Source organism: Macrosteles quadrilineatus, unplaced genomic scaffold, assembly GCF_028750875.1.
Source record: "Macrosteles quadrilineatus isolate MER2022 unplaced genomic scaffold, UCM_ALF_1.0 Scaffold_2__2_contigs__length_208266976, whole genome shotgun sequence".
NCBI lineage: Eukaryota > Metazoa > Arthropoda > Insecta > Hemiptera > Cicadellidae > Macrosteles > Macrosteles quadrilineatus.
In genome coordinates, this window is record NW_026542595.1 from 156,424,745 (window position 1) to 156,452,692 (window position 27,948).

Genomic DNA, 27,948 nt, shown 5'->3' on the forward strand with positions numbered 1-27,948 from the left:
TACACTTTTCAGTAGGTCACTGACATTAATTTTTTAATTTGGTTGGTAGCACTGATTCAAAGTAGGAAGCTTGTCCATCCAATTCCAATGAATGACGTCAGAAGGCGACATCCTTTGCTAAAATGGCGGATATAGATCTAAATATTGACAGCCTCATTCAACGACTCCTTGAAGGTAAATATTGATCTAAAATATAATTTCAAGTTTTGTATACTGATCTAAAGACATAAATTGTACTACGAAATAAACGTTTCGTAAATTCATGGACGTCCAATTGCGATATCTTCCAAGTTTGTGAGCGTCATTTCAAGGTCTACCGTACTTACGGTTGTTAATTCACTTAGCACATTAGGAATAAAAACTTCCCAGTTTGTTATCTTTACCCTAACGTTTTCATCAACTTCGAATAAATTGGCATTTTACAGACCCATTTGAAGGATTAGTAGTAGGTTATTATTCATCAAAACCTAGGCTGTACATGTGGATTTACCTCTTCATTGGCATAGGCCTAAATAAACCTTGCCATTTCCTTACTAGGATAGGCCTGTCAACAATATTTTCGGGACAACCTTGATTTCAAATGTCTACAGCAAAACCAATCTATGTATGGTAATAGTAACAACGTAATTCTCTTGTAATTTTCTTTGCATGTATGCTAGGCTTAAGTTACTGGCTTAGGTCTAGTCATTGAGTTTAGGTGTTAAATAAGTTTTAGGCTAGCTAACTAGGCTAGGCCTAGTTTCGTTCGACGATTTATATTGTAACTTATCGGTTTAGTTTACACGGGTAAGTTACAACTTTTAACCCTGAAATAAGCCTAACTTATAATTGGATTAAATGTCAATATAGGTCGATAAATATATTGATTGCAATTCGGTTTGATTTTAAGCTGAGAAGGTCTGTGTTCTAAATAGCCTAACTTAAGTTTTAAATTAGTAAGTTACCGATATTAACATTGCATTTAATTTAATTTTGCCTTAACTTACTTATGACAACTTAAGTTAGAGTAGGTACCTACTGGAATTGGATAACTTATTGATATTAGGCCTATAAATCCATCGTGGCCACCAAAGCATAATTGAGTTAAGAATAACATTTCTCTGTCTAACTTAAACGGTGGCTAAGTATGTTAAGTTTCTGGGGAGAAAATATCGTAACAAATAAGTTAGTAGCCTAACATAAGTTAACTATAAATTATGTTAGTCAGTAAAAGTAGAATAAGTAAACAAACTTTAAATAAGGGTAACTTTAGCTTAGCCAAATTTCTGTTAGGCTAATAAGTATTTGTGATCACACTGTTTTTTTTTCAGCTATGTAAAATCCAGTAACTTAGGCTATCTTAACTTAACTTTACGGTACCGGTAGGCCTATCTGGTGATATAAGATAGCCTTAGTCATCAATAGGTTCCCATGGTCACGTTATGTAGGCTAATTAATTCAAATGAACTTAAACTTACCAATAGGCCTACATTTTAAAAGTCTTAAACTTAACTTAATCAATATTCTTTATAAGCGTTAAAACGGTTTCATCTTACAGTTCCTCAGAGAACCTGTGATATATTATCGGTTAAAAATATCAGTCGTGTCTTTATTGCCGTGTGTTTTAACTAACTTACTCATGTTTTCAGAACGGCACGTTTGACCCTGCACTACCCACCCGTCCACACTACCTTAAATAACTGATTGATCGATTGTTGCCTATCTTTATTTAATTGATTGATTGAATGACCACAGCTCCCCCCCCCCCCCCAAGGCCATAGTTTAAGTTACCCCATAAACACAACTATACCAAGGATGATGGAGACTTTTAATTCACCTAAGTAGGTATCCCACTCAAATCAAATCAAATCCATTTATTGCCATCAACATTATAAATACATGTATAGCAACGTCATACAATTTCATCACAGTATATCCAATAACCTATACTTAATATGTTCTACAAATTCTTTGACCTTATACACACATAAATCACACAAAATCTTTCTAATAGTAGGCCTAAATTTAAATTGTTGTATTTCAAGACATTTAATGTGAGCAGGTGACATATTATACAATCTTTTAAAGTAAAAAGTAGTCTCTATGCTATATTCAAATCTCAGTTGCTTCTAGTGTAGGCTAATATTTCAATGTTTGTTTTATTTCAGTCAGAGGATGTCGTCCTGGCAAGTCAGTCCAGATGAGCGAGGCCGAAGTGCGCGGCCTTTGCCTTAAGTCCAGGGAAATATTCTTGCAACAACCAATCTTACTTGAGCTGGAAGCGCCCTTGAAGATCTGTGGTAAGTTTTAAAATTCAATTGCCTACAATTCAACTCGATTCCATACTTAAGTTTTTACTCAAAACTCGACTCAACGGAATTGAAAAATCACTACTCGCCCACCCCTACTGACTGTTAAAATTATCGGAATTGCAATAAAATAGTAGTGGTAAATAATGTTGGAATTCACATCAATATTAGATTAAACTCTATGTAAGTTGGTAAAAGCTTTAAAAAACTTAATCATATAGCTATTACTTTCAACACACTTTTATTTATTATTAGACAACAATGAGCATTTAAATCGTAACTGAATCTTAGCAATGAAACAGCAAGTACAAAGAGAATAAAATATATACTTAGCTGATTCAAATTATTACACTAGCTATATTATAATAATCTGACAACTTCTAACATCCTCCCTAACTTAGTTAATTAATTGAAAAGAACAAAAAAATTGCTTACTCCCTACAAGTATGGGAATTTTGCTAATATTTTGGATAATGATCCACCACTCTAAATGGTGTTATGTTATCTAGCCTAACCGAATAGTTAACTCATTAAAAAATGCTTTCGCTCAACTGTGGTTCTAATTGTAGGTGACATCCACGGGCAGTACACAGACCTTCTGCGGTTGTTTGAGTACGGAGGGTTCCCTCCCGAGGCCAACTATCTGTTCCTTGGTGACTATGTTGATCGAGGTAAACAATCCCTGGAAACCATCTGTCTGCTGCTGGCTTACAAGATTAAATATCCGGAGAACTTCTTCCTTCTGCGAGGAAATCATGAATGTGCCAGCATCAACAGGATATATGGATTTTATGATGAGTGTAAGTCTTTATTACATTTACCAATGATAAGCCTACATAGTAAAATGTTTCATCAGTACTTTTAATAGGTATTGATAAGAAATTAACAACAAGTATGTGTAGTTTCCCCTGTATTTTTACATTACAATTTGGATGGTTTGTTAATGTTAATCTTAGACATAAACATAATGTAGGCTAGGATCTTTTGTTAAGTGCGTGTCAGTAAATCCAAACCCAAATCCAAGCAATCTTGAACCACAGCTAGGCCTGTATCGTAAGATAATCCGACGATTTTGATCATGGGACACATTCAGTAATTTATGTCACTGGGCAAATTTACCCTGCTGGAATTCAGCCTAATTTGTGTTGATACAAAAGTATTAAAGTCCCAGTTTTCTATCCGGTTTCTCAGTCCTTAACGTTGTTGTAATTTTTGCGTAGAATGGGTGTGACCTTAGTTCGCCTTGCTTGGTTATTTATTAATTGAGCTTAATGGTTTATTACCTTTTTAATTTCTTAACTTACAAAATATGAGATAGATCTAATTGAATCTTCATGGTAGGCTATTATTGGTTTTAATCAATTAAAAACAAAAAAAACCACTGATATTTTACAGTACAAACTTTTTATTTTTAGTCATAAGTATGATGATAAAATAGGTTAAATATATTAAGGCTATATATAGGCCATATAAATTAAAATTGGTAAATTATTGGTGAAGTTTTCATTGTGAAACATAGGTCTCTAATTGAATTTTTAATTTAGGCTGTAGGGCCTCTATATATATATACAGCCTATATTAATAATGTCTAAACAAATTAAAGAAAACATGATAGTAGTTACAGAATTGGCATCATCCAGCTCAACAGGTTTGTAAGTGTCAGATTAGTATCGCTACCGGCAGTCAACTAAGTTAAAGTTCCAAACGTTATCTATCAACCAAGATTTCAAAATTTGTACAGTTCAAAAGTTTGTTACATTATTAATACTTTGCCTCGGTGGATCTAGGCTTTTAATTCTAAATTTGTTCTAAGAACTTAGTCTTAAATTTTTTGCAGGCAAACGAAGATACAACATCAAGCTGTGGAAAACATTCACAGACTGTTTCAACTGTCTGCCGATTGCAGCCATCATTGATGAGAAGATCTTCTGTTGTCACGGAGGTCTGAGTCCCGATCTGCAGGGAATGGAGCAGATCAGACGCATCATGAGACCCACAGACGTTCCTGATACAGGTAACCTCCGCTGTACAATCAATCGATAAACAAAACATATAATGCATTTAAACTATAAATTGAATTTAAGCTGATTTCTTAGAACTTAATTACAGTAAAACATTAGGCAGTGGTGTAAGTACATCATCCGCGGTCTTAAAGACATCATTGTCTCCCGCGGTCACGGAAACAACTTCACCTTTTTCTACAATAGTGCAAAAATCTTGAATATTTTCTTCAGTCTTTGTGGACTCATGTTTGTCTACCGCAGTCACGGAATCGGCGATATCTTTTTCTGCGATTGCGGCAAAATCATGAATATCTTCTTTGCTCTTGAAGACATCATCAACGTCCCCAGAAATTATGGAAACAACATCGCCTTTTTCCATGATAGCCATGACAGTTGGACCTCGGTGGCCCCCCACCCCTCACTGCGGGGGTTGCTGGGTGTTATTTACGCTATGCTAACTTATTAGGCCTTTTGGAAAAGTGTTGACATTTGGGAGTTAGTTTAATAATCATGTTGTTAACCACCAAGCTGATTTAACTGCAATTTTTGTTTTTGAATATAATATAATTATTGATTTTTATTTGGAAACATAAAGAAGAACAATGCTAAAATTTGCACTGACGTTCTAATGTTACCTAAGTGCATAGGGAGAATGGGGCAGATTTGAACACTTTTTAAACTTTAATTTTTTAATAGGTGAATTTATGTGATTTTAATAAAAACAAATTACATTTAGTTGTAACATAATGTTAGCTTTAATTTAGTTATTTTTTAAACCCTCCAAGTTAACATGTTAATGTGCAATATCTGTTCTTACAAAGGTATGCAAATCGTTCAAAAGTACCCCACTGGTGGGGTACTTTTGAACAGGGTACAGTAGAACCTCTTTAATCCGAACTAATTGGGACCAGGGGTAGTTCGGACTATTGAATAGTTCGGATTACAGAACATATTGTTGTTTTTACATAACAATAGCTAAAACATGGCAAAAATTGATCAAAATTATTTTGGGAAAAGTGAAAAATGTTTTATAAAGTAAAATGCAGTGTTTATTTAATACAGTAGTAAACATGGTGGATAAACAGTACTGTAGATTAAATACAGTATACAATAAAGAACTGCTGTACTGTGTATAAAGTACAGCAATGAGGGGTTCGGATTAGTGGACGTTCGGATTACGGGGGTTCGGATTAAAGAGGTTCTACTGTACCTACAATTAAGAACACACTAATTAAATTAAATGAAAATTTTAATTTTACAGAAATTGTTATGCATGTGAGTTGATAAAAACAATTCTTATTTCTATTGGAACTTATTCTTCATTTAATGTTTTAGATTCACATTATTTGTAGCTAAATGTTGCAAAGTTAATAGCAAAATTATATTCGTGCTCTGCACATGCAGTTCTCACACTCATTGTTGGTTGAGGAAGCTCATAGTATTAAATTGTTATTATATTCATTACTGTCTTGTATAAGAAACAAATATAATCAGTTGGGGTACATTTGAACAACATGCTCACCAGAGGAAAACATGGTGTTCAAATGTGTCCCTCAGACTCTGTTCAAATCTACCCCACTAGGCACCATTTTGCAAAAAGTTAAATTATGTTTTCTTGAATTGTAATTTATCAATATGAAATGCATTATTGTATCTAAATATGTATTTTAAGCCATAAGGTAAATGGATCAAACTCATCTGTAATGTAGTTTTTCTATGGAAAATTTACAAATCCCTACTGCCAAAAAAGTTTTCTTGTGGCGCTCTAAAACTTCTTTTCCCAACAACAAACTAAGAACTGATCAGAAATGGAGGGAGATGAATGCAACCTGTTGTCCTATTGGAGGGCTACATTTTACAGCTGGTCCTATGACCTGCGAGTATAAAAATGACGGAAAATTTAAACCGTTATATGTGCCCCATGTTCAAATGTGCCCCACTCTCCCCTACATCATTGGTTAGTTTTAGGACTCTGTCTGTTTTCATTAAAATGTCAGAGCAAATTTAAAGCATTGTGTCTTTTTTTTATCATTAATACAAATCAGTAATCATATTCAAATGCCAAAATTGCGACTCAATCAGTTTAGCAGATAACACGTGATTGTCTGATTAACTAACAAACTTCAACACTTTCCCAATAATATTTGTTAATTAGTAGGAATCAGCTAAATTAAAATAAGTTTAGGTCCTTAAACGCTTTTTATGTAGGCCTACAAAATTGCCAAGAACCAGGCTACCACGTCTTACACGCGGGGGAGGAGTTACGCGGGGGTTCATATGGGAGGGGTGTTGGTTATTGTTCTGACCGTTAAGGAATAATTTTAATAAGTTATTTTTCTCATTAAAACAGGAAATGTATATCTATGTTAAACTAGGCCTATAGACAGATCTGATTTAAAATATATTACTAATTTAGAGGGAATGAAGAACATAAAAATCGCAAGTTATAAGGCTGCCAAAGTGCGAACCCTCTCCCCACTCCACTCGGAGAGAGAGATGGTTAGTATGATGTCAAAATTTTGGTTGGTTTATGCGTAGGGTGGACTAGTCACGTTCCCAATACAGCTTTCCCTACTTCAATCAGAGAGAGACAGGGTGTGGCCGTGACATCAAAATGTCGGTAGGTCCTCGCGAGGACAAGCTCTCAGCTGGACATGGCCACGTTCCCTTAATAGCCTACTCTTACTTGAAATAAGATTTACTCACTACTACTATTGAAGATGGTGTTTACAAACTTTTTATCCATATGTTCCTATGAGCTCTTAAACCTAAACACTTTCTCTGTATATTATGGACCTCCTATTATTGCAGCTCCGTCCTAAAGTTAGTATTCCTTCAATTTACCTTTAATACTCAATTTTGTCTCTGTTGAGACTTCACTCCACACAGTTCATAAAAATATTGTTTTACAGGTCTGCTGTGTGATCTTCTATGGTCTGACCCGGACAAAGATGTCCACGGCTGGGGAGAGAACGACCGCGGTGTCAGCTTTACTTTTGGCGCGGACGTTGTCAGCAAGTTCCTTAACAGACATGACCTTGATCTCATCTGCCGAGCTCATCAGGTTTGTATCCATTTTATGACAACTTTTACCAATTGGCCACAAAAAAGAAGAAAGGGAACACATATTGGGAATACTCTTGTTTCAATTTAAGGTTATTGTTCAGTTTCCACAACTCACCTAAAACGTGCTGTAATCCAATGACATATGGATACTGATTCAATAACGTATGGATACTGATTCAATAACGTATATACAGGGTGGCTAAAAAGTAACTTGCACCCCCCTTAACTTTTCAACCGTTAAATATATTTGAAATCTGTTTGCGGCAACCTTCTTGGGTATGAGGGGCTACAATAATTATGGTCAATTTTGATAATTTTGCGCTTGGGGGGTAGGGGGTAGCTCAAAATTTTCAAATGACAACTATAGGGCCTAGTCGAGTTTGGTATAATTTTACAGGTCTTGACGAAACATAAAAATTGACGTGAAGAAAACCAAAATTGGCCCACTAATAACAAAATGGCGCCCTAAAACGTTTCAAATCCAAATAACCATGAGGGTGGCAAAAAAATTAACTTGCACCCTCTTTAACTTTTGAACTATTTGAGATATTTGAAATTGGTTTGCAGCAACTTGTTTGGATATGAAAGGCTACAATAATTATGGTCAGTTTTGAAAATTTTGCCCTTGGGGGTAGTGGGTAGCTAAAGATTTTCAAAGAGCAAGTATAGTCGAGTTTGGTATCATTTTAAAGGTCTTGACGAAACATAACAATTAACATAAAAAAATAGAAATCAGAGCATTAATAACAAAATGGCAGTTCAAAATAACTTTTAATGACCATTTCCTTAATCATTTTTAGCTGCCATTTTGTTATTAACATGTTCGCTACTGCAATAAAATCAGTACAGTAGAACGTCGATTATCCGAATTAATTGGGGATTGGGGGTGTTCTGATTTTTCGGATAATCGGTCATTGACTGGAAAAATACGGGGAACGGGAAATGACGGGAAGGGATAGCGGCCGGCGGTGATTTGCCGTTTTCGCGTCTGTGGATAGCCTACTGTACAATAATATAAATTTTATTAATTAACATCCAGATTTATTTTTACAATACAGCAACAAACATGTACAACAGTACTTAGAACTGGACTATCAGAATGTGTACAGAAAGAACACATTCACGTTTACGTTTGGACGACATAGTCAGTGTAGAATGAAACAGTACAATAGAAACCCATACGAACTGTCACTGTCGAATGCTCACAGGCGACTGAGACTTGAGAGAGACGGAGACTGAGTCAGTGGGAGTAGGAGTGGTGCGCACGGCCATAGCGCACGACAATTTCGTCACGTATGCCCGCCCCGCCTCCCGCCTTAGCAGCCGTGCGGTGGCGTAGCGCTACGGCCAGTCGAGATTGGCGCGCGATTTTATTGATTTTTGCTTCTTTCTTCCTTTCGGTTAACCGACGTTTCGGATGACCGGGCTTCGGATAATCGACGTTCTACTGTATCCAAATACGTTTTTGAATCAGTATCCATACGTTATTGAATCAGTATCCATGTATGTAGTTGACTGTTACATTGATACTGTTACCTTGACTATCAGTATCCATATAACTTATTGACATTATTCAAATGATTGACATTGACTATCAGTATCCATATAACTTATTGACATTATTCAAATGATTGACATTAATTATATAAGTTATTCACTGAGACATTGCTTAGCCATACAGGTTATTGCCATCCAAGTACATGTCATACACTGAGACATTGCTTAGCCATACAGGTTATTGCCATCCAAGTACATGTCGTACACTGAGACATTGCTTAGCCATACAGGTTATTGCCATCCAAGTACATGTCATACACTGAGACATTGCTTCGCCATACAGGTTATTGCCATTCAAGTACATGTCATACACTGAGACATTGCTTAGCCATACAGGTTATTGCCATCCAAGTACATGTCATACACTGAGACATTGCTTAGCCATACAGGTTATTGCCATCCAAGTACATGTCATACACTGAGACATTGCTTAGCCATACAGGTTATTGCCATCCAAGTACATGTCATACACTGAGACACTGCTTCGCCATACAGGTTATTGCCATCCAAGTACATGGCATACACTGAGACATTGCTTCGCCATACAGGTTATTGCCATACAAGAAGTTATTTAGCCTATACCTTGTAGTTCTGATTCTAACCTCTTGTTTTATCAATGTAAACCAATTGAAAGATTCAGTATTTAAATCTTACAAAGGTTTTTATTTGTTTACATCCAAACATATCTTTATTTATAAAATCAATAAAATAAAATAGGTAACATGCTTAACAACATGATGCTGCAAGTAAAAATTATGAAATAGGCAAGAAGCTCACTGATATTTCCAGAAATACTGGTTCTTCTAATGTATGATTGAAAACAAATATTTCACTCCACTGACAAGTATGAATAGAAAAATTCCATGTTGCTTCGAATCAAGTTACATCAAAATTTTTTTAAATCAAAATGTTTTGCTGTTTCACACACCCCTACATTTGATACGGGATTTTCTCGGCATGTGATTTGTTTTGATCGTCAGTGATTTCGCTGCGTCGCAAGTGACAACATATGTTGACAAAGGTACCGTGACCGTGAGACGGAAAAAGGTATAGTAACATGAAGAATGGACCGAGTTTTTGGTCGGGATTTAAAAAAAAATGGCAATGAAAAGTCGGGAATTCCATTTGAGAAATCTGGTAGACACCCTGAAGACCGATGCTAGTTTTTAACAGTCCTCGGATTGGTTTCCTCAAATTAAAAGTTCAGGAACTTGTTATTATTTAGTAACGTTTACCTTTTTCTATTTGATAAACTTTTAAATTTATTAACAATTAAAATCCAATGATTCTTGATTTAACTGGCAACTTTCGAATTTAAAAGTGAGCCCTTTGACAGATCTGATAAAAAATAAATTTAAAGTCTTGATTATAGTTTGTACAGTATGCCCTTCCTAAGCAGCTTTAAATTTCTTGGAATTTTGCAAACTTAATATAAGGAAAGTTGTATCATTGTTCGATGACACCTTAGCAACATTTGCATACCTTGAAATCATACACACTTTAAAATAGCCCTGGATAAAAAGGGGAATTTAGTTATCAGAGGCCTGGTGTAATTCAATTTGTCTTTTCCAGGTTGTTGAAGATGGGTATGAATTCTTCGCAAAAAGACAGCTGGTTACATTATTTTCTGCTCCAAACTACTGCGGTGAATTTGACAATGCAGGCGGCATGATGTCTGTGGACGAAACCCTTATGTGTTCCTTTCAGGTATTACTCAAATTAAAAATGGGCCTAGGCTATATTTTGTAATTAAGAAGTATTCTGTTATTAATGTTGTTGAAGGTAAAAAAATGTTAGCTTCGTTTAGTTATTCCACAAAAAAAGTTTATAGTAGGATATCTCATGCTCAAAATTCAGTGAAAAAGTATGTACTGAATTTATAGAACCTTCTTTGATAATTGTTAGTGGATCATAAATTTTGTGGGTGGTCTGTAAATTAAGAACAAAATTAAGGATTGTTGACGTCCCCTTTTACCAATTCCTGTAATAAAGGTCCTCGGGCTTTGCCCCACAGGCCATCAAAATCCCAATGTATTTCTTATGAAGAAAAGATGTTGTTTACTTAAACAGACGAATAATTTGTATTAATTGCATACAAAAAACTGTTCATAGTGAACACATGATACACACAAAAGTGTGTGTTTTTAGTTTAGTTTCGATAACTGGAGTGGAGTGATTGATTACATTATCTTTGAGTTGACTCTTTTAAGTCATCGGAAATTATGACTGTCATTCGTTTTAAAATAACGCCTGTAATACTTTGAAATTGCTCGAATTCGAGCTACAGGTGCTCTAGTCTTGTCATATTAGCCAAAAACGATATTTGAGGACAAACTGAAACTCCTGCTAATTTTGAATCACGTTCTGTGAGTAGTTTCCTGTTGAATGGCGGTCGATCCTTGTTGAAATCTGTAATACTAAATGGTATCTATGTACGCAAAAAATGTTTAATGTTTAGAAAATGTGCAAAGTGGCCAAAGGAGTTTGCAGCAGGTCTGTTTGCACAAGGAGATTGGCAGCAAATTTTCATTAATAACCATCAAGACAGTGATTTAAGTGGAGGAAACTTTGCTTGCTGATCCAGCTACCAGGGTTTACTATTGTCCTTTGATACTCTTGTAGAAGACCTCAATATCTCTTTCATTCACACAGAATCACATGTACAATTCCCTTAAATTCCATCACTGCTTGAAACAAAACTGATGAACAACTGCCGCCAGCCTGTACCATGAATTACATTGTGAACATTGTGTGAATGTTTTATTCCAGGGTGTATACCAACCGGGAGAACCGGGAAATAACCTCGAATTTGAAGGTACCTGGAAAAAACCGGGAAATAGCCGGGATTTTTATTTTAGCCCCGGTAGAAGATTTTAGTCGTAAAATGCGTCTTGCCGCGGTTGCGGGCGACAACGATGACGTTTTCGTGACCACGGGAGACGACGATGACGTTTCCGTGACCGCAGGATACGACAATGACATCTACACGTCCGCGGGAAATGTTCATGATTTGCAGCGATTGCGGACGACAACGATGACGTTTCCGTGACCGCGGGAGATGACGAAGACGTTTCCGTGACCACTGGGGACGACGATCATGTTTACATGGCTGCGGTAAATTTTCATGATTTGCCGTGACCGCGAAAAATGACGATGATGATTTCTACACGGCCGCGTGAAATGCTTATGATTTTGCCGCCATTGCGGCCGACGACGATGACGTTTCCGTGACCGCGGGAGACAACGATGATGTTTACGTGACCGCGGGATCAACGATGATGTATACACTGCCGCGGGCCGTGATCGACCGCGGGAGACAACGATGATTATGTCAACACGGCCGCAGATGCTTATGATTTGGCTGAGATCGCGGACGACAGCGCTGACGTTTCCACAACTCATAACAGCTGCCACAGCTTTCATTGAATCCATCGTTGATAGCTTAGAGAGTAAATCTAAAGTGGTAGGGTTGTTCATGGACCTCAGTAAAGCTTTTGATTCAATTTCTCATGAGTTGTTGCTTTCAAAGCTCAGTAGTAGTGGACTAAATAGTACTGCTTTGAACTGGTTCAAGTCATATCTTTTTGATAGGAAACAATACGTAGAACTGAGTCACTGTAATAACAAAAATTATAAAATTTCTTACATAGACATAGACTTTATTTGCACAAAACATTCCATACATGTCATAACATTTAGAATAGGTGCATTGTCAAAATTAAATCCATACATAAAATATTTAACATTAAAACTTTTAACTTAAAATTAAACACTTAAAAAAAATTTCTAAATTGTAGTTCTGTAAAAATCTTCAATTAAGTAAAAAGCCTTGTCAATAAGAAAATTATCTATTGTATCTTTAAATTTGGTTTTGCTTAATGACTTATAGCATGGAGGAAGCACATTGTACAATCTCAGCCCAGCGTACAATGGAGATTTTTCATATAGGGTCAAACGGTGTCTGGGGAGTCTAAATATATTTTCATTTCGGGTTTCATACCTGTGATTAAAATGTATTGTTTCTGGTAGCTCATTTTTAACTGAATGTATGTAATTTAATAATTCTAGAATATACAACCCCGTTAATGTATGAATTCTTAAATTTTGAAAATGTTTCTTACAAGAACTGCGTGGATGAGAGTTGGTAATAATACGAATAATACGTTTTTGTAACCTGAATAAAGTTTTAATACCAGTAGCTTGACCCCATAAAATTATGCCATATCTTAACACTGACTCCACATAAGCATGATAAACTACTTTAAGTGTCTCAATAGAAACACAGTCCCTTAAATGTATGAATAAAGATGATATCGACCTAATTTTGTTACGTAAATAATTCAAATGTGAATCCCATTTAACTGCGTCATCTACGTAAACCCCTAAGAATTTATGAGCTTCAACTAAATTAAAAGAACAGTTTTCCATATTTTTGTGTCTAGTCGAAAATTTAATAATATTTGTTTTTTCAACATTAAGTTTTAACCCATTTTCTAAAAACCATTGCTCCATGTCCTTTACCACACTTTGCAGAGAAGAAAACATTTCAGCTGTATTATTATTTTTGATCAAAGCAGTAGTGTCATCGGCAAAAAGAATTAGTTCTTTATTAATAGCTTTTGGAAGATCATTAATGTAAATAAGAAAAAAAAGTGGGCCCAATACTGAGCCTTGGGGAACACCTGTGGATATAATTTCCCATGGTGAATAATGTTTGTTGTTATCTTCTAAAATTAAAGTTCTTTGTTTTCTTTTAGAAAGGTAAGATTGTATTAAAGAAAAGCAACTTCCCCCAATCCCATAATAAATTAAGTTTTAGCAACAGGAGTGAGTGATCCACACAATCAAAAGCCTTAGACAGGTCACAGAAAACACCTGCTGTGGCCTGAGACCTGTCCAAGGCCTCTGCAATCTCATTAACAAACTGAGTAAGAGCAGAAACTGTGCTTAAGTTTTTTCGGAAACCAAATTGTTTATTGTAAAATAAATTATTACTTTCAAAATAATTTACTAGTCTATAGCTTATTACTTTTTCAAATATTTTAGAAAAATTACTTAATACTGATACTGGACGGTAGTTATTAATATCTGCTTTTGAACCTTTCTTAAAAACGGGAGAAATTTGGGAATACTTGAGTTGATCCGGAAAAATACCATTCTTTAAACACTGATTTATAATAAGAGATAAGGGTTCGGAGATAATGTCAGCAGCAGATTTGATCAATTTAATTGGGATTTCGTCCCAGCCTACTGAAATTTTGTTCTTTAAAGAAAGGATGATCTTTTTTATTTCATCTTTATTAGTGGGGCTAAGATTGCACAATGTAACCCCACCATCACTGCAGTATGATTTTACAGACGAATGAACACCATTGACAGAAGCCTTTTTTACATTCAGATTAATAACTGTATTACAGAAAAAACTGTTAAAAAGCTTAGCTACATCATCAGGATTATCAACAGTGGTTTGGTTTGTATCATCTTTTAAAACAATTTTGTATCTTTGAGTACGGTTTAAACCCAGTTCATTGTTAACAATTTGCCAAGCTGCCTTAGACTTGTTTTCAGATTTTCTAATTAGGTTATTATTTGAGAGAATTTTTGAATTTTTTACAACTTTATTAAATATTTTTTTGTATTGCTTTACATAGGATAAAAACTCTTGGTTTCTACTAAACTTGGCTTCCAAGTGCAATTCTCTTTTCCTCTTACTGGAAATTCTTATACCTTGGGTCACCCAATTCAGAGTAGATTTATTAGTTTTAGCATTCTTTTTTAGTGATTTAACAGGAAATATATGATTGAAAGATAATAAAAAATTTCTCAAAAAACTATTGTAATTTTCATTGGGGTTTAAAGCGGGGTTAAATACAAAATTATTATTAGTGCTCTGTAGATATTTGCAAAATTCATCTGTATTTCTATCAGAGATGATTCTTTTCTTAAAAGAACTAGAAGTATTCTTGATGGTTTTACACTTGGCTAGCTTAGGGAGATTTATAAATATAGCATTGTGATCAGAAAGACCTAACTCAGTGTTTAACCTGTAATGGCAACTAAATGTTTTGGGTGTGATAAAATTATCCAAACAAGTAAATGAAGTATTTGTTATTCTAGTTGGCTCCTCAAATTGAAAACAAAAACCATTACATTCGACAATTTCTTTAAATCTACTTGTGAATGTGTCATTCGTTAAAATGTCTATGTTAAAATCTCCAGTTACAAAAACCAGTAACCGAACTACCAGTAACAGAATTTTTTCTGTATTATCAAAAATAAAATTTCAAGTCTATCTAAAAACTGTTTACTTATGTTGAAATTTGGTACTGTATAAATAGAAATTAAAATTGAATTAAAATCCACAAGTTCAATAGCAGAACATTCAAAAATAAAGTCTTCATTTAAATTGGAAAACTGTGTTATTGTCACATATTTACAGTTCAATTCTTGTACTCGGAAAGTAAAATATGGGTTGCCCCAAGGATTGATCCTAGGCCCTCTTTTATTCATCTTTTATTTGAGAAATTTTCCTCAACTCAGTGATTTTAGCAAGCTTTGCCTATATGCTGATGATGCAAATTTAAAAATAGCCGCAGGAACCTATGCTGAACTTGAAACCAAGGCCAATTCTGATATATTATTACTTAACAGTTTTTTGAATTCGAATAATTTGCGTTTGAACACAGATAAAACTAATTTTATGTGTTTCCAAGCAGGAAAAACTAAACCGCAAAATCTGCCAAAAATTGTAGTTTTTTTTTTAGGGAGAGGAGGGAAAATGCTTTTACGCACACAGGTAGCCAGCCTGTAGTGTGAGACTCCTGAAAATTGTCAGACTACTCACTAAAAAACCCCCTCTACTCTGTTGGACACAGACCTGGAATTGTTTGTCACATTACTTCAAGTCAGGCCTAAGATGTGACCTAAGCCCTCAGGGCTCGCACCGTTTCTGGCATTTCGATTCTTAATTACCTACAACCGCATCCCGGTCAAGGTCGATCTTCTTGGCGCGGAGAATACCCTGGATATAATGTGACACACAGGTCCAATTGTTCTCACCCTCCGTCATAATCGGTATGACCGTGTCCACCGACAGCAGTCCTATTAATTGTTGAGCCTCCAGGCGGGGCCTTTCCCAGCGCTGGCAGTGGAAAAATGTATGTTCCACATCATCGAGAATGCCTGGGCAGTATATGCAGTCGGGTGACACGGCTTTGCCCATCCTGAACAGGTACAACCAGAAAAAGCCGTGTCCCGTCAGAAATTGGGTGAGGTAGAAGTCCACCTCTCCGTACCGCCGATCAACCCAAGGTTGGACTTGCTGTATCAGTCGCCTGGTCCAGAGTCCCCGTGTCTCCTGTTCCCAGCCCTCCTGCCACAGCTGGTAGGTGCGGGTGCGTTCCTCTGTTCGTGCCTCGTCCTCCCCACGGCGCCAGTAAATTGCCTTTCTCTCCGCCGCCAAAAGTTTGACGGGGATGACTCCAGCAATCACCAGGACGGCGGGCTCGGACACTGTTCGGTAGGCAGATGCTACCCTCAGTGCTGCCTGACGCTGCACTCGGGCGAGCCGCATCCTGTATGCCTCCTTATTTAGTGCGTCTGCCCACACCTCCGCACCGTACAAGAGTACGGACTGGACCGAAGACATTAACAGCCTTCTACGACTGGACCGAGGCCCTCCGACATTGGCCATCAACCGGCTAAGAGAATAAACCATCCTAGCGGCCTTGTCCGCTGTACGGAAGATCTGATCCCGCCAGCTAAGCTTGCTGTCTACCATGACCCCAAGATACTTGGCAGAACGAACAGTTTGAACCTCGACGGCTCCCACCCTCAACGGCACGATGGTGTCAATCCGTTTTTTTGTCAAAATCACGATCTCGGTTTTGCTCAGAGCAAGCGAGAGACCGTGGTCTGCCATCCATGCGTTTATGGTACGCATAACTCGGTTTAGCTTTAGCTGAGCCAGCTCAACGCTACGTGCAGCTATCAAAGCTGCAACGTCGTCTGCGTACCCAACCAAGACTGTTTCCTCAGGCATTTCAGACCTCAGAAGGCTGTCATAAGCGACGTTCCAGAGGTCTGGGCCGAGTATGGAACCTTGGGCAGCACCAGAAGTGACACTCATCGTCCGCGGGCCCTCCGCAGTGTCATACGTTAGGAGGCGAAACCGGAGATAATCCTCTATGATGCGCATGAGGTATGCCGGCACGTGGAAGGTGTTCTCCAGAGCATCCAGCATATCGCACCACCTCGCCGAATTAAATGCATTTCGCACATCGAGCGTTACGAGCAGCACAACCCTGCGAGAGAAGTGGGTAAAATCCTCAGCTCTAATCACAGCTTGCTTCACCTCCTCAATCGCATCAAACGTTGATCGCCCCATCCTGAATCCATACTGACGAGGGGAGAGGTCCCCCGCAGCGACAACGGCTGAATTTAGCCGGGAACGGATCAATTTCTCGAGGACTTTGCCAGCCGTATCCAACATACACAGAGGTCTGTAAGAGGATGGCAGATCTGGGTCTCCCTTGCCCTTCCCAACAAGCACAAACCTAGCTGTCTTCCAGCACAAGGGGAAAACCCCTTCAACCAGGCAGGCGTTATACATGCTCAAAAGGATCAAGGGGTTGGTAGTCAAAACCTTCTTGAGGACTTCACCGGGCACCCCATCGGGACCAGGAGCCTTGTTGTTCTTCAGGGATATGACGGCCGCCACCAGCTCTTCAGGGCTGAAAAGTGGGACGTCGTCCACCCTTCCATAATCCCGCAGTGGGCGCAACGCGTGAGCCGGGAAAAGGGACTCGACTATCCTCTCCATAGTGACCCTGTCCATGACGGAAGGTGGAGAGCGGGTTACAAGTTTGTAACCCAGGCCCCACGGGTTGGAATCATCATCGTCCCTTAATTTATCCCAGCAACTGCGTTTACTCCGATTGATGGCTCGACGAAGATACCTCCTAGCCACCCTATAAGCATCCGACTTCCGCCGTCTGTCTAGGGGTTCTCTAGCCCTGGTAGCAAGTCTTCTGGCCCTCAATGCCAAAAATTGTAGTTAATAACAACATAATTCAAAATAAAGACCACATTAAATTCTTGGGATTAGAAATTGATGAAAATTTGAAGTGGAATCATCATATTGATCAGTTACTTTCTAAAATTTCATCTGGCCTTTATGCGCTAACAAGATTAAAACCCCTATGTGAAAAGGAAACTTTAAAAATTATATATTTTTCGTACATACATTCAATCATATCATTTGGAGTTTCACTTTATGGTGCAGCAAAAAAGAAAAAATTAAAATCAATTCTAAAAAAGCAAAAGAAAGCTATTAGAATTTTGTGCAATTTAAAACGCAGAACTTCAGTCAAAGAATATTTTAAAACTGAGAATATTATGACTGTTTATGGAATGTATGTCTATGAAACAGTATTATCAGTAAAAGACAGATTTAATGAATTACAACTTATTGGAGACTATCACAATTACTTCACTAGAAATCGAGAAAACCTGGCCACAAGCTCACATACTCTGCAACTTTTTACGAAGACGCCTAAATATGCCGGTTCCAAATTTTATAATAAACTTCCTAAAGAAATCAAATTAGAAAATTCCAAAAATAAATTTAAATCTAAATTGAAAAAGTTTCTTATCAACAAGGCTATGTACTCCTTTGAAGAGTTTTAGTTCTTTAAGTTATTAATTGCTCTGTTTCATATCAATTGAAACTTTTGGTTTTAAAATAATTTTATCTATATTTTTAATTTTGATATTTTCATGTATAAACTTTCATATTGCACTGCTTGTTTTAATTTATTTGATCTGAAAAGCTATTAATATTGATGGTATGTTGTTATGCCATGCATGATAATGATGAGTATTTTAGTTAGTTAGTTTTATTAAATTACTCTTGACGCCATTCCTGTATCTATGTATTGTACTTTAATGAATAAAGTTATATGAAATGAAATGAACTGCGAGAGGCAATGATGATGTCTACACAGCCGCGGAAGATTTTCGTGATTTACCGTGACAGCAAAAGACGACGATGATGATTTCTACACGGCCGGGTGATATGCTCATGATTTTGCCGTGATTGCGGCCGACGACGATGACGTTTCAGTGACCGTGGGAAACGACGATGATGTTTACACTGTCGCGGGAAATATTCATTATTTTGCCGAGATCGTGGACGACGACGATGACGTTTTCGTGACCTCGAGAGACGACGATGATGTAGACACGGCCGCGGGAAATATTCATGATTTTGCCGAGATCGTGGACGACGACGATGACGTTTCCATGACTGCGGGTAGCAATGATGATGTCTACACGGCCGGGGAAGATATTAGTGATTTGCCGTGACCGCGAAGGACGACGATGATTATGTCTACACGGCCGCATATGTTCATGATTTTGCCGCGATCGCGGATGACGACGACGACGTTAACGTGACCGCGGGACCAACAATGATGTTAACACTGCCGCGGGAAAAATTTGTGATTTTGCCGAGATCGCGGACGACAAAAATGACGTTCCCGTGACCGCGGGAGTCAATGATGGTGTCTACACGGCCTCGGAACATTTTCGTTATTTTGCCGCGGTCGCGGATGACGATGATTATGTTTCCGTGATCGCGAGAGACGGCGATAATGTATACATACCGGGAGATGTCCAGGATTTTTCTATGATAACGTAAGACTGTGATTACTAACACTAGCTCACTGGACTTGAAACAAATTTGATGTATTTTGTATACTTAAGCTGCAAGTCTTAAATTGATTATAGTTTATGTGGAACCAAACAGATACGCGGGAACCTGGAAAAACTTTGAAAAACCAGGAAAAAACCTGGAATTTCACTTTAATAAAATAGTATACACCCTGTATTCCCAAGGAAAGTTCAATTCACCCTATGCAAGTTTTCTATGTCCAAACACATAATTTTAGTTTTCTACGTCCAAATGCTTCTAATTGGGTTGTTTGTCAACTGGCGGTGGACGATAATTGTGCTTTACACTCTAAAGAAATGTAATCAATGAACTCGATTCATATTTTGTGGTTGTGTCAATTAGTTCATATTGTTTCCATTAATGTTTTTTTAAGGCAATCAAAATTACAAGCACTACGTGAGACAATGTTTTTACGACAAAAAATATGTTGGTAATCCTGTTTTCTTTAGTTCATTGCCTATCAGCTGATATGCATTGTTGCATAAACGTTTAGTGTTAATGGGAATGTATTGTAATTAAGACTCAACTTATGAGATTCCCCCAAGCTCAAAGGGAGAATGTATTGTAGGTCTACTTTTTTCAGCAGATCTGGGTTTCTTAAATTTTTGACAAGTCCATAAATATTTAATTTATTAGATTATATTTAGAGGTGAGTCGGTGTCTCAGTTGGTAGCATCACGGACTTTGGGCACAAGGCAGCGATGTCGTGGGTTCGGATCCTGGACATTGCCACAAATATTTGATCAGTACAGTTAACCTTCGTACTGTACCGACTCACCCCTTGCTTTTTTGGATACGTTCCACGCAGAGATCTGTAGTCTATGTGGACGGGCAAATGCAAGGATAAAAGAGGCCGCCAACCTCTTTAAAAAAAAAGATACTAAGGGTTTGTGGTACAGAAAACTTAATGTCAGTACGGTTCGGTACGGTACAATGTTTTTCCTTGGTTCTCCGTTCAAAATCGGTTCGCTACTCGGCTACCAATATTTTTCCAGTTTTCTTCTAAGAATTGTATTTAAACCAATATTTTAAATTTTACGTTTACATTACTATGAAAATGGATAATGTTGTACATTCATGGTTTTCTTACAACAATGACAGTACCACACATCATTAAAACCTTTACTCCTAACAGGATTGTGTCAAGAAAAAATCACAGTTAAGATGGCTTTCTCAAACAAATTACAATTGAGGCACTTTTTATTGACAAAACCAACTCATATGTTGGTATACCTGTTTTTTTTTTTTTTGTTTTTTTTTGTTTTTTTTTTTTTTACTACGCCAACGCATTTTTAGCGTTTTCAAAGGGAAAAACGGACCTGTTAGATAACTATGCATACCGGTGAAGAAAGGAAATGGATATCAAAATATGAGCTTATTTTGTCATTGAAATGTGTCTTACTTGTAATTTGGGTTGTGTTTGAAAAAAACACCTTGTGTAACATGACTAACCGGCTAGAATAGTAGGGGATAAAGTAAAGAACACAACAATGGTCCTAAATTGAGTTCTCTTGATTGTGACAAGGGCTCGATGAAGACCTTTGTTAAAAGTGTAAATTATTGTAAGACCTTTTAAGATATTGTTCTTTCTGGAGAAATGTAACTCCGTTTTGCATCTGAAGAAGTTGTTTTTAACTTTTAGCTTGTATATTGATAATGCTTATTTTAATTTTGCAGATTCTGAAACCATCAGAGAAGAAAGCCAAGTATCAGTATCAGGGGATTAACTCTGGACGTCCCTCAACACCCCAGCGTAACCCCACTAAGAAGAAATAAACCGGTAACACACGTCATGTACTATGATAAAAACTTAAGATAATTTTACGCTGCGGAACCAACTAGAATGGTTCTTAGGCTTTATAGTAATATGAAGTTTATGAGTATTTTAGTAAAAATAACATTGCAATAACAAAAATAACTTCTTTGTTTGAAGTTAATTGTTGGTGATGGTGAGTTAATGTTGTTCAAAGGTTTATTTGTAGTGTATTCCAACTTAGGTTGGGCGTTTGTGTATTGTTAGTTCTAATGTGTTAGTTAAGTTTTTTTCACCTGAGAACGGGATCAGATTCCAGATCCCGAAACGTTGTGTATTGTTTTTTACATTCGTGATGGAAAATGTCCACAATAAACCTTTGAACAACAACAAAAATAAGCCAAGCCAATGTTTCAACTTTCTGATAATACTACTTTTTTGGGCCTACAATTAGATCACACTCTTAACTGGACAAAACATGTTGAGAAAGTATGTTTTAAAATTAATTCAAGCAATTTTGCATTGAGAAGACTGGCCCCTTTTTGAAATCTTTTTGACTCATTGAAATCAGTTTATTATTTGTTAATTCACTCACATATTCTTAATGGTATAGAGCTTTATGGCGCAACATCAATCTATCTATATATTAATAGGCAAGCATGTTTCTTTAAAACCTTTTTTCTCAGCTCGTGTGCATCGTGGGGTAAATCTACGCATACCGTTAGAAAGCTATTTTCCTGTAGGTGTGCAGAATCCCTTTATAAATTTAAATAGGCTCAAAGATAAGCACAAAAAATGAGTTTAAAAATTTGAAAAAATTAACATGGATCTTATGCGTTGCCATGCTGGTAACGAAATAACAACGAAATATAAACAGAAAATCAAAACAAATGGAAGAAACTTCAATCACATGTTTTATTTACAGTGTGGGGTGAAAATAGAGAAGTGAGTAAGTTTACATTACATATTTTTGGTCGAGTTTCGACCACTGGACGACCTCTAGTACTTATTTAATACGCAAGCATGATTTTTGTGACAATTACTCCTCCGAAACTACTGAACCGATTGACATGTTTTTGGTGTCATTGGAAAGAGCGTAACGTGAAGTTGTGCAGGAAACTTTCTTTTTAGGGAAATAATTAGAGAGTGAGGCCCTGGGGCCCTTTAAAGTTTCGTATTTCTTCATAAGATTAACATGGGAAACAAACATTGTTTTGAAACTTCAGCTGTTGTCAGCAATTAAATATTAAAATCGGTCTCCATGGAAGCATGAGAAAATTCACAATGTTTACATTTGCTTTGACATTTAAATGTAAACAACCAGAACCGTCAAATTTCACAATGTCAGACAGCTGGTCCAAAAAAATAAAACAACCAGGTGGTAGGTTTATTTAATCTTAAACTTTATGATGGATTATTTTTATAAATCTACTTCAATGATTATGAAACATATTTTTCCCGTTGCGAACCAAAAATTAAAAGTGAGAAGAAGAACATTTGTTAATTGTAAACAGTCAATGTGCAAATGATCTATGTTGTATTAAAAATGGGTATAGTTTTGGGTGTTGGTTTGTGTTTAATGATATAAGTTATTAATTATTGAATTTTTATTTTAATGATTTGGCATATGAGTATGCTTATGATAAATAACACCATTTCAGAGTCCTTCCTGATTTTGCCTAACTCTGTTCTGTAGAGTTTAAAGTAGCCTACACCTTATTGTCTACAAATTGTCTAAATAACTTAGGTACGGTACATTATAAAAGCTGACAGCCTTTTTACGTTGACTTAAATTGGTAGCTTACCCCGTCCATGGACAGTTTGATAGTTAAAAATTAACCCTTTAAACTGGAATAGGACTGTTATGTAAATTGTGAGTATTTCTATTAGTTAATAATCTTTTAGTCGACTCTTTTTTAAAAAATCGGAAATTATGACTGTTATTAGTTTTTAAACAAGTCATTTGTTTATAGATAGCTCCTGTACTTCTTTGCAATTGCTCGATTTCGAGCAACATGTACACTAGTTATTATTAATCTACAAAGAATCCTACATTTTCAAAAAGTTGCAATTTGGACTATGCTCAAGCTTTCTGATGAGGATCATTGTAGAGATCATTTTTGTAATCTGAAAATTATGACTGTCTTTAGTCTTTATATTTATAGAACAGTATTACATGTAAATACCCCCGCCGCAGCAAACCTGCAGACTAAGCGAATTTCAACTTGTCTGATTACATTTTTACTAAAATATTTCCATAAATAAGACGTATTTATTCCCAATTTAAATAACATTAGATTTAACCAGTGCTTAGGTTTGCTGCTACGGGGAAGGTAAAAAGTGTTTTTTGACCATATGTCAATAGTATAGAATGAAATAAATAAATTTGCCAAATTTTATCAACATATATCCATAAACAAGTAAACTACAACAGTTTTCATTTTCTCCATAAGAATAACATGGGAATTTTAAATTACACTTTTTTTGAATTTTCTCCGTGACCGTTAGGCATAAAACTGCACTTCAATATACTAAATTATTTCTTTTTTTAAGCTCTACAAAACGGTTAACAAAATGGTTGAGAAAGAAATTGCAACAATTTTTATTTTTAGGGTTAAAAATGGGGAAAACCCATTTTTACCCCATAAAACCCCCCATAAACCCCTGTTCCCATGGTCCGATTATACTGGTTCGCGAACTCGTTCGAATAAACGTAGGTTTACACGTTTGTGGTCCAAATTTCATCAAAATCGGATCATATTTGCTCGAGTTATCGCGCTAACGGACACATATTTAAAGATATATACCTATATAAATTTGAACCGATGGTGTTTTTGGCTTCTGGGGACCTCAAAACGAAAAAGTAAACCGGTCCCAAGTCTAGGTCTTACCATGAGACCTACGGTAATAGCTTATTTATTCCCTATATGGGAAATTCGCTAATATTTATTCCCTATATGGGAAACTCGTTAAAAATAACGAAGAGACTTTGCCAAGACAACAAAATGATCACACATATAATACATGAAATCGGGAAAATTTCCAATTAATATTTCAAACAAAAATCCAACTTTTTCTGGGATAAAATATTATAACTACCCTCCTGAAATCATAAAATCTGGAAAGAGTTTAAAATGCTTGGAAAGGAAATTTTTCTTTTCTTTTGAAAAGATTTCTTGCGGCCAAAGCGCTATACAGTTTTGAGGAATTTTTTAGTGTTTAAAATCATTTAAATAAATATTTATTTTATGTATATTTGTATAATGTATCATTTTTCTATCTAGTTATTAGACGATATAATGTATGATGTATTGTTCTGAACGCCATTCATGTATACTTTTGTATATCTGTGAATAAAGTATCTTTGAATTGAATTTGCCCGTGGCGGTCTTCACAACACCTACCGATCTTCAACAACATAAGGCCGATCTAATTGGCCCGGTTGTGGTAAAAGGGTTAAACAGTAAAATTTACTGAGGCAGCAGGCTGGTGTAGAGGTAGAACTTTACGTCTTTTCAAAATGAATATGCCACTTTGCTTTCCTATAAAATATATTATTTTCAGGGTTATTCACTTCATCTGTTTTGTTTCAGACCTAATGAAATGTCTACTGAGGGATCACAACAGCTAATCTGGCTTACCTGCTAAAGAAACTTGAATTTTACTTACTAAGAGGATTTCATTTTATTCATTGCACCTCTTAATAGATTTTTAAAACTAATTTTCATTTTTTATTCTCTAAAGCAAATCGTTACTTGTCTTGCTAACTTGTGTCGTTGATAAATAATTCTAAATAAAGCTATTTATCACTTGTTCAAAACTGACACAAGAATATTTAAGGCAAGTAATATTCAATGTGGTTTTTATTCCAAGTGTTAATAGTGCATTTTAATTTGTGTTTGTTAATTTAAGTAACGCAATGACTTCAAACCTCTTCTATATCTGTTACGTGTTTTGTCCATATATTTATCATAGCCATTTCATTTCCTTATCATCTGAATGTAGATTCTTTGTGTACATTGTTAAATAAGTTAAGTTTAAATAAAATGTTAAATTTTTCTCAGATGTAAAAATGTATCGAAATTGAGCAAGACGCCAAAGAGTGCAAAAATAAATATTTCTTTTATCATTATTGTAAATAATTTAACTAACTCGTGTGGAGATGTAAATTAGTATACGTATTATTTTGTTAATTTATTTTTATTCTTAATATTGTAAGTGGCGTTCTTCTGAGGAACTTGTAATAAATTTCACGGCACTAGCCGAGTTGAGTGAAAAGTTCCCCAATAACTAGATCTGTTAAGTTTTCAAAAGTATTTTTTTTTTCACTGAATTATCAAGACCTATGCCTTTGTTATTAGGTCAGAGTCAACAAACTTATTGTAATTGTTGCCTTCATTGTAAATAATATCCAATATGTCTAGCCATTCTTTGGTTTCTAATAAATATCAAGACAAAGCACCAATAAACAAAATAAATGTGTTTTATTGTAATACCTCTGTTGTCATTTGTACACTTTGGATAAGGTGTCATAAATTAATTTTTTAACTTATATCATGTAGTAACAACCTGTAATCCTAGAATTATTTTTTGTTAAATATACCAGTAAGATTGGGGAATCAAAAATATGGTAACAATGTAGGAATATAGTAGATTTAATGAGAAGGAATTGGTCACTCTACTTAGCATATATTTTTTCAGACGGAACTAGATTCCAAAAAGTTTTACTGCAAGCGAATGCTTATAGGGTGTAACGTGATTCCTTTAAATGAGTTTATTTTCTCTGACTAATAATTTATGGAGCCTTTAGATAAAGTATTAGTCCAATGAAAAATCACACATAATTTTCTTTAAAATTGTAATTGTTTCTAGAAATGTATAAGTGTGTTTCAGAAACTAAAATATTTACTTATATTCATTCACTATAATGGTTGTAGATAGTTTAAGGTTCCTTTTGTTTTCCCACAATAATTAAACCTAAAAAACTCATCCTGAATTTTTACTTTAAAATCTATTACTTAAAAGACTAAATAATTTCCTCAGTACTACTATTTCTTCTAAATAATACTTTAGAAGTTGGCATAAATTTACTTGTGATTCTCATTGTTGCTTTGATAATTTTTCTCTGTTGATGTTTTTGATGGTTGGTGTTAAGAGCTTCATTGTTACCTACAGTGGTTCTCAAAATGTCTCTAAACACGCAACTGACTGATCAAATTGACCAAAAAGTATTGAACTATAGTCTACTCCTTTTACAAAATATAGGCGGTTTTAAGGGAAGAAATCCTCCCCCCCCCCCCCATGTCTTGATCAGCCATTAAAACAGTACAAATGAGATGTCCATTGGTATATAAAATAAATAAATAAAAAAAGCTGAGATTTTCAAAACGTCAATCAGCTGCAACATACATTAAGCCAAAAAAGTAGTGGGGGAACTTCTGCTCACACCGCCTAAATTTTGTGAACGGATTGTAGGCCTGAAGTCAGAAATTGATGTATTTCAGTCACCACTGGCTTGTCTAAAAGACTTAACTCTAATGGTACTTTTTCTGTTACCTGAGAGATAAGTTCTGTTGTTGAGATTTTTATCATAAAAATATGTTTTAATCTGATCATCTAAAACCACTTGAGCTAACTAAAACATTAAAAAGTGTTTTTGCTACACCAAAACCATGCAGAACTGATCAACATTTTAGTATTAACATGCTTGAGATATCCTACATATTCATGTTTGTCTAGACATTTAAGAGAAGTTAAAAGAGAAATTTGTTGGCTTTTAGCATCAAGTGCTTCTCTTGAATGTTCATATCACTTGCATAGTATTGTTTTTCCTTAATTTACCAGGTCTTGAGTCACTTAAAATAATTTTCTGAGAGGGGATATCTGAGGTTGAAGATGTTGGATTTACACACATGTGGGAACCATTGTAGAATGTTACATAAACATTTCTAAATATTTTCACTAATTGATTTTTCATCGAATTTGAGACTCTTTAAAAGTGTTTTGGAAAACAAAAGAATTATTTTAATCCATCAGAAAATCAATTTCGCCTTGAGTTTCTGATTTAGCTATATATAAATGTAGACCGTTTATTCAGTCCATCCTATATAATACACTAACAATGGATTTAACAACTTTTATTTTCATATTACGTTAGTTATTTATTTGTGGCTGTTATTCCACTGCAATACTCTAGATGTAAATAAAAAATAACTAGGCCTATCGGTAATATCATGCAGTTTTCAACATTTGAATTGTTTCAAATATCTCTACACACTATTTTAATCAGTTTGTTTAGTGTTTTAAACATTGTTTACCAAGTAAAAATATTTATTTCAGTCAAATAGTCTTGCTTTTCTAAAGCACTTGTAACAATGTAAAATATTTAGTATCCAACTTAATACTGAAATAAAGTGTGTAGTTTAAAAATTCATTTTAATTTTTTATTATAAATACGGTGAGTAATTAATTAAATTGTAGTGTAAATGGAAAATAAAAAAATGTATTTTTTATTAATTGTCTTATTTTAATTCCTCACAAGTTGTAGCG

The 27,948-nt window shown here is 35.6% G+C and overlaps 1 protein-coding gene across 1 annotated transcript; it reads left to right on the forward strand.

Moving 5' to 3' along the window:
• The first annotated feature begins 96 nt into the window (after positions 1–96).
• On the forward strand, positions 97–27,877 carry LOC128984713 (serine/threonine-protein phosphatase PP1-beta catalytic subunit). The gene is made up of 8 exons (XM_054404055.1): positions 97–174; positions 2,148–2,279; positions 2,858–3,088; positions 4,126–4,302; positions 7,204–7,355; positions 10,487–10,621; positions 21,324–21,426; positions 24,993–27,877. Exons 1-7 carry the CDS (start codon positions 123–125, stop codon positions 21,420–21,422), a joined length of 978 nt encoding a protein of 325 aa, XP_054260030.1. The 5' UTR covers positions 97–122; the 3' UTR covers positions 21,423–21,426; positions 24,993–27,877.
• The last annotated feature ends 71 nt before the right edge of the window (positions 27,878–27,948 follow it).

Excerpts from the sequence above, each read along its gene's own strand:
- LOC128984713 (XM_054404055.1), top strand. The coding sequence starts at position 123 with ATGGCGGATATAGATCTAAATATTGACAGCCTCATTCAACGACTCCTT. Across the intron at positions 175-2,147 it reads CATTCAACGACTCCTTGAAG|TCAGAGGATGTCGTCCTGGC; the intron begins GTAAATATTGAT and ends GTTTTATTTCAG. Across the intron at positions 7,356-10,486 it reads TCATCTGCCGAGCTCATCAG|GTTGTTGAAGATGGGTATGA; the intron begins GTTTGTATCCAT and ends TGTCTTTTCCAG.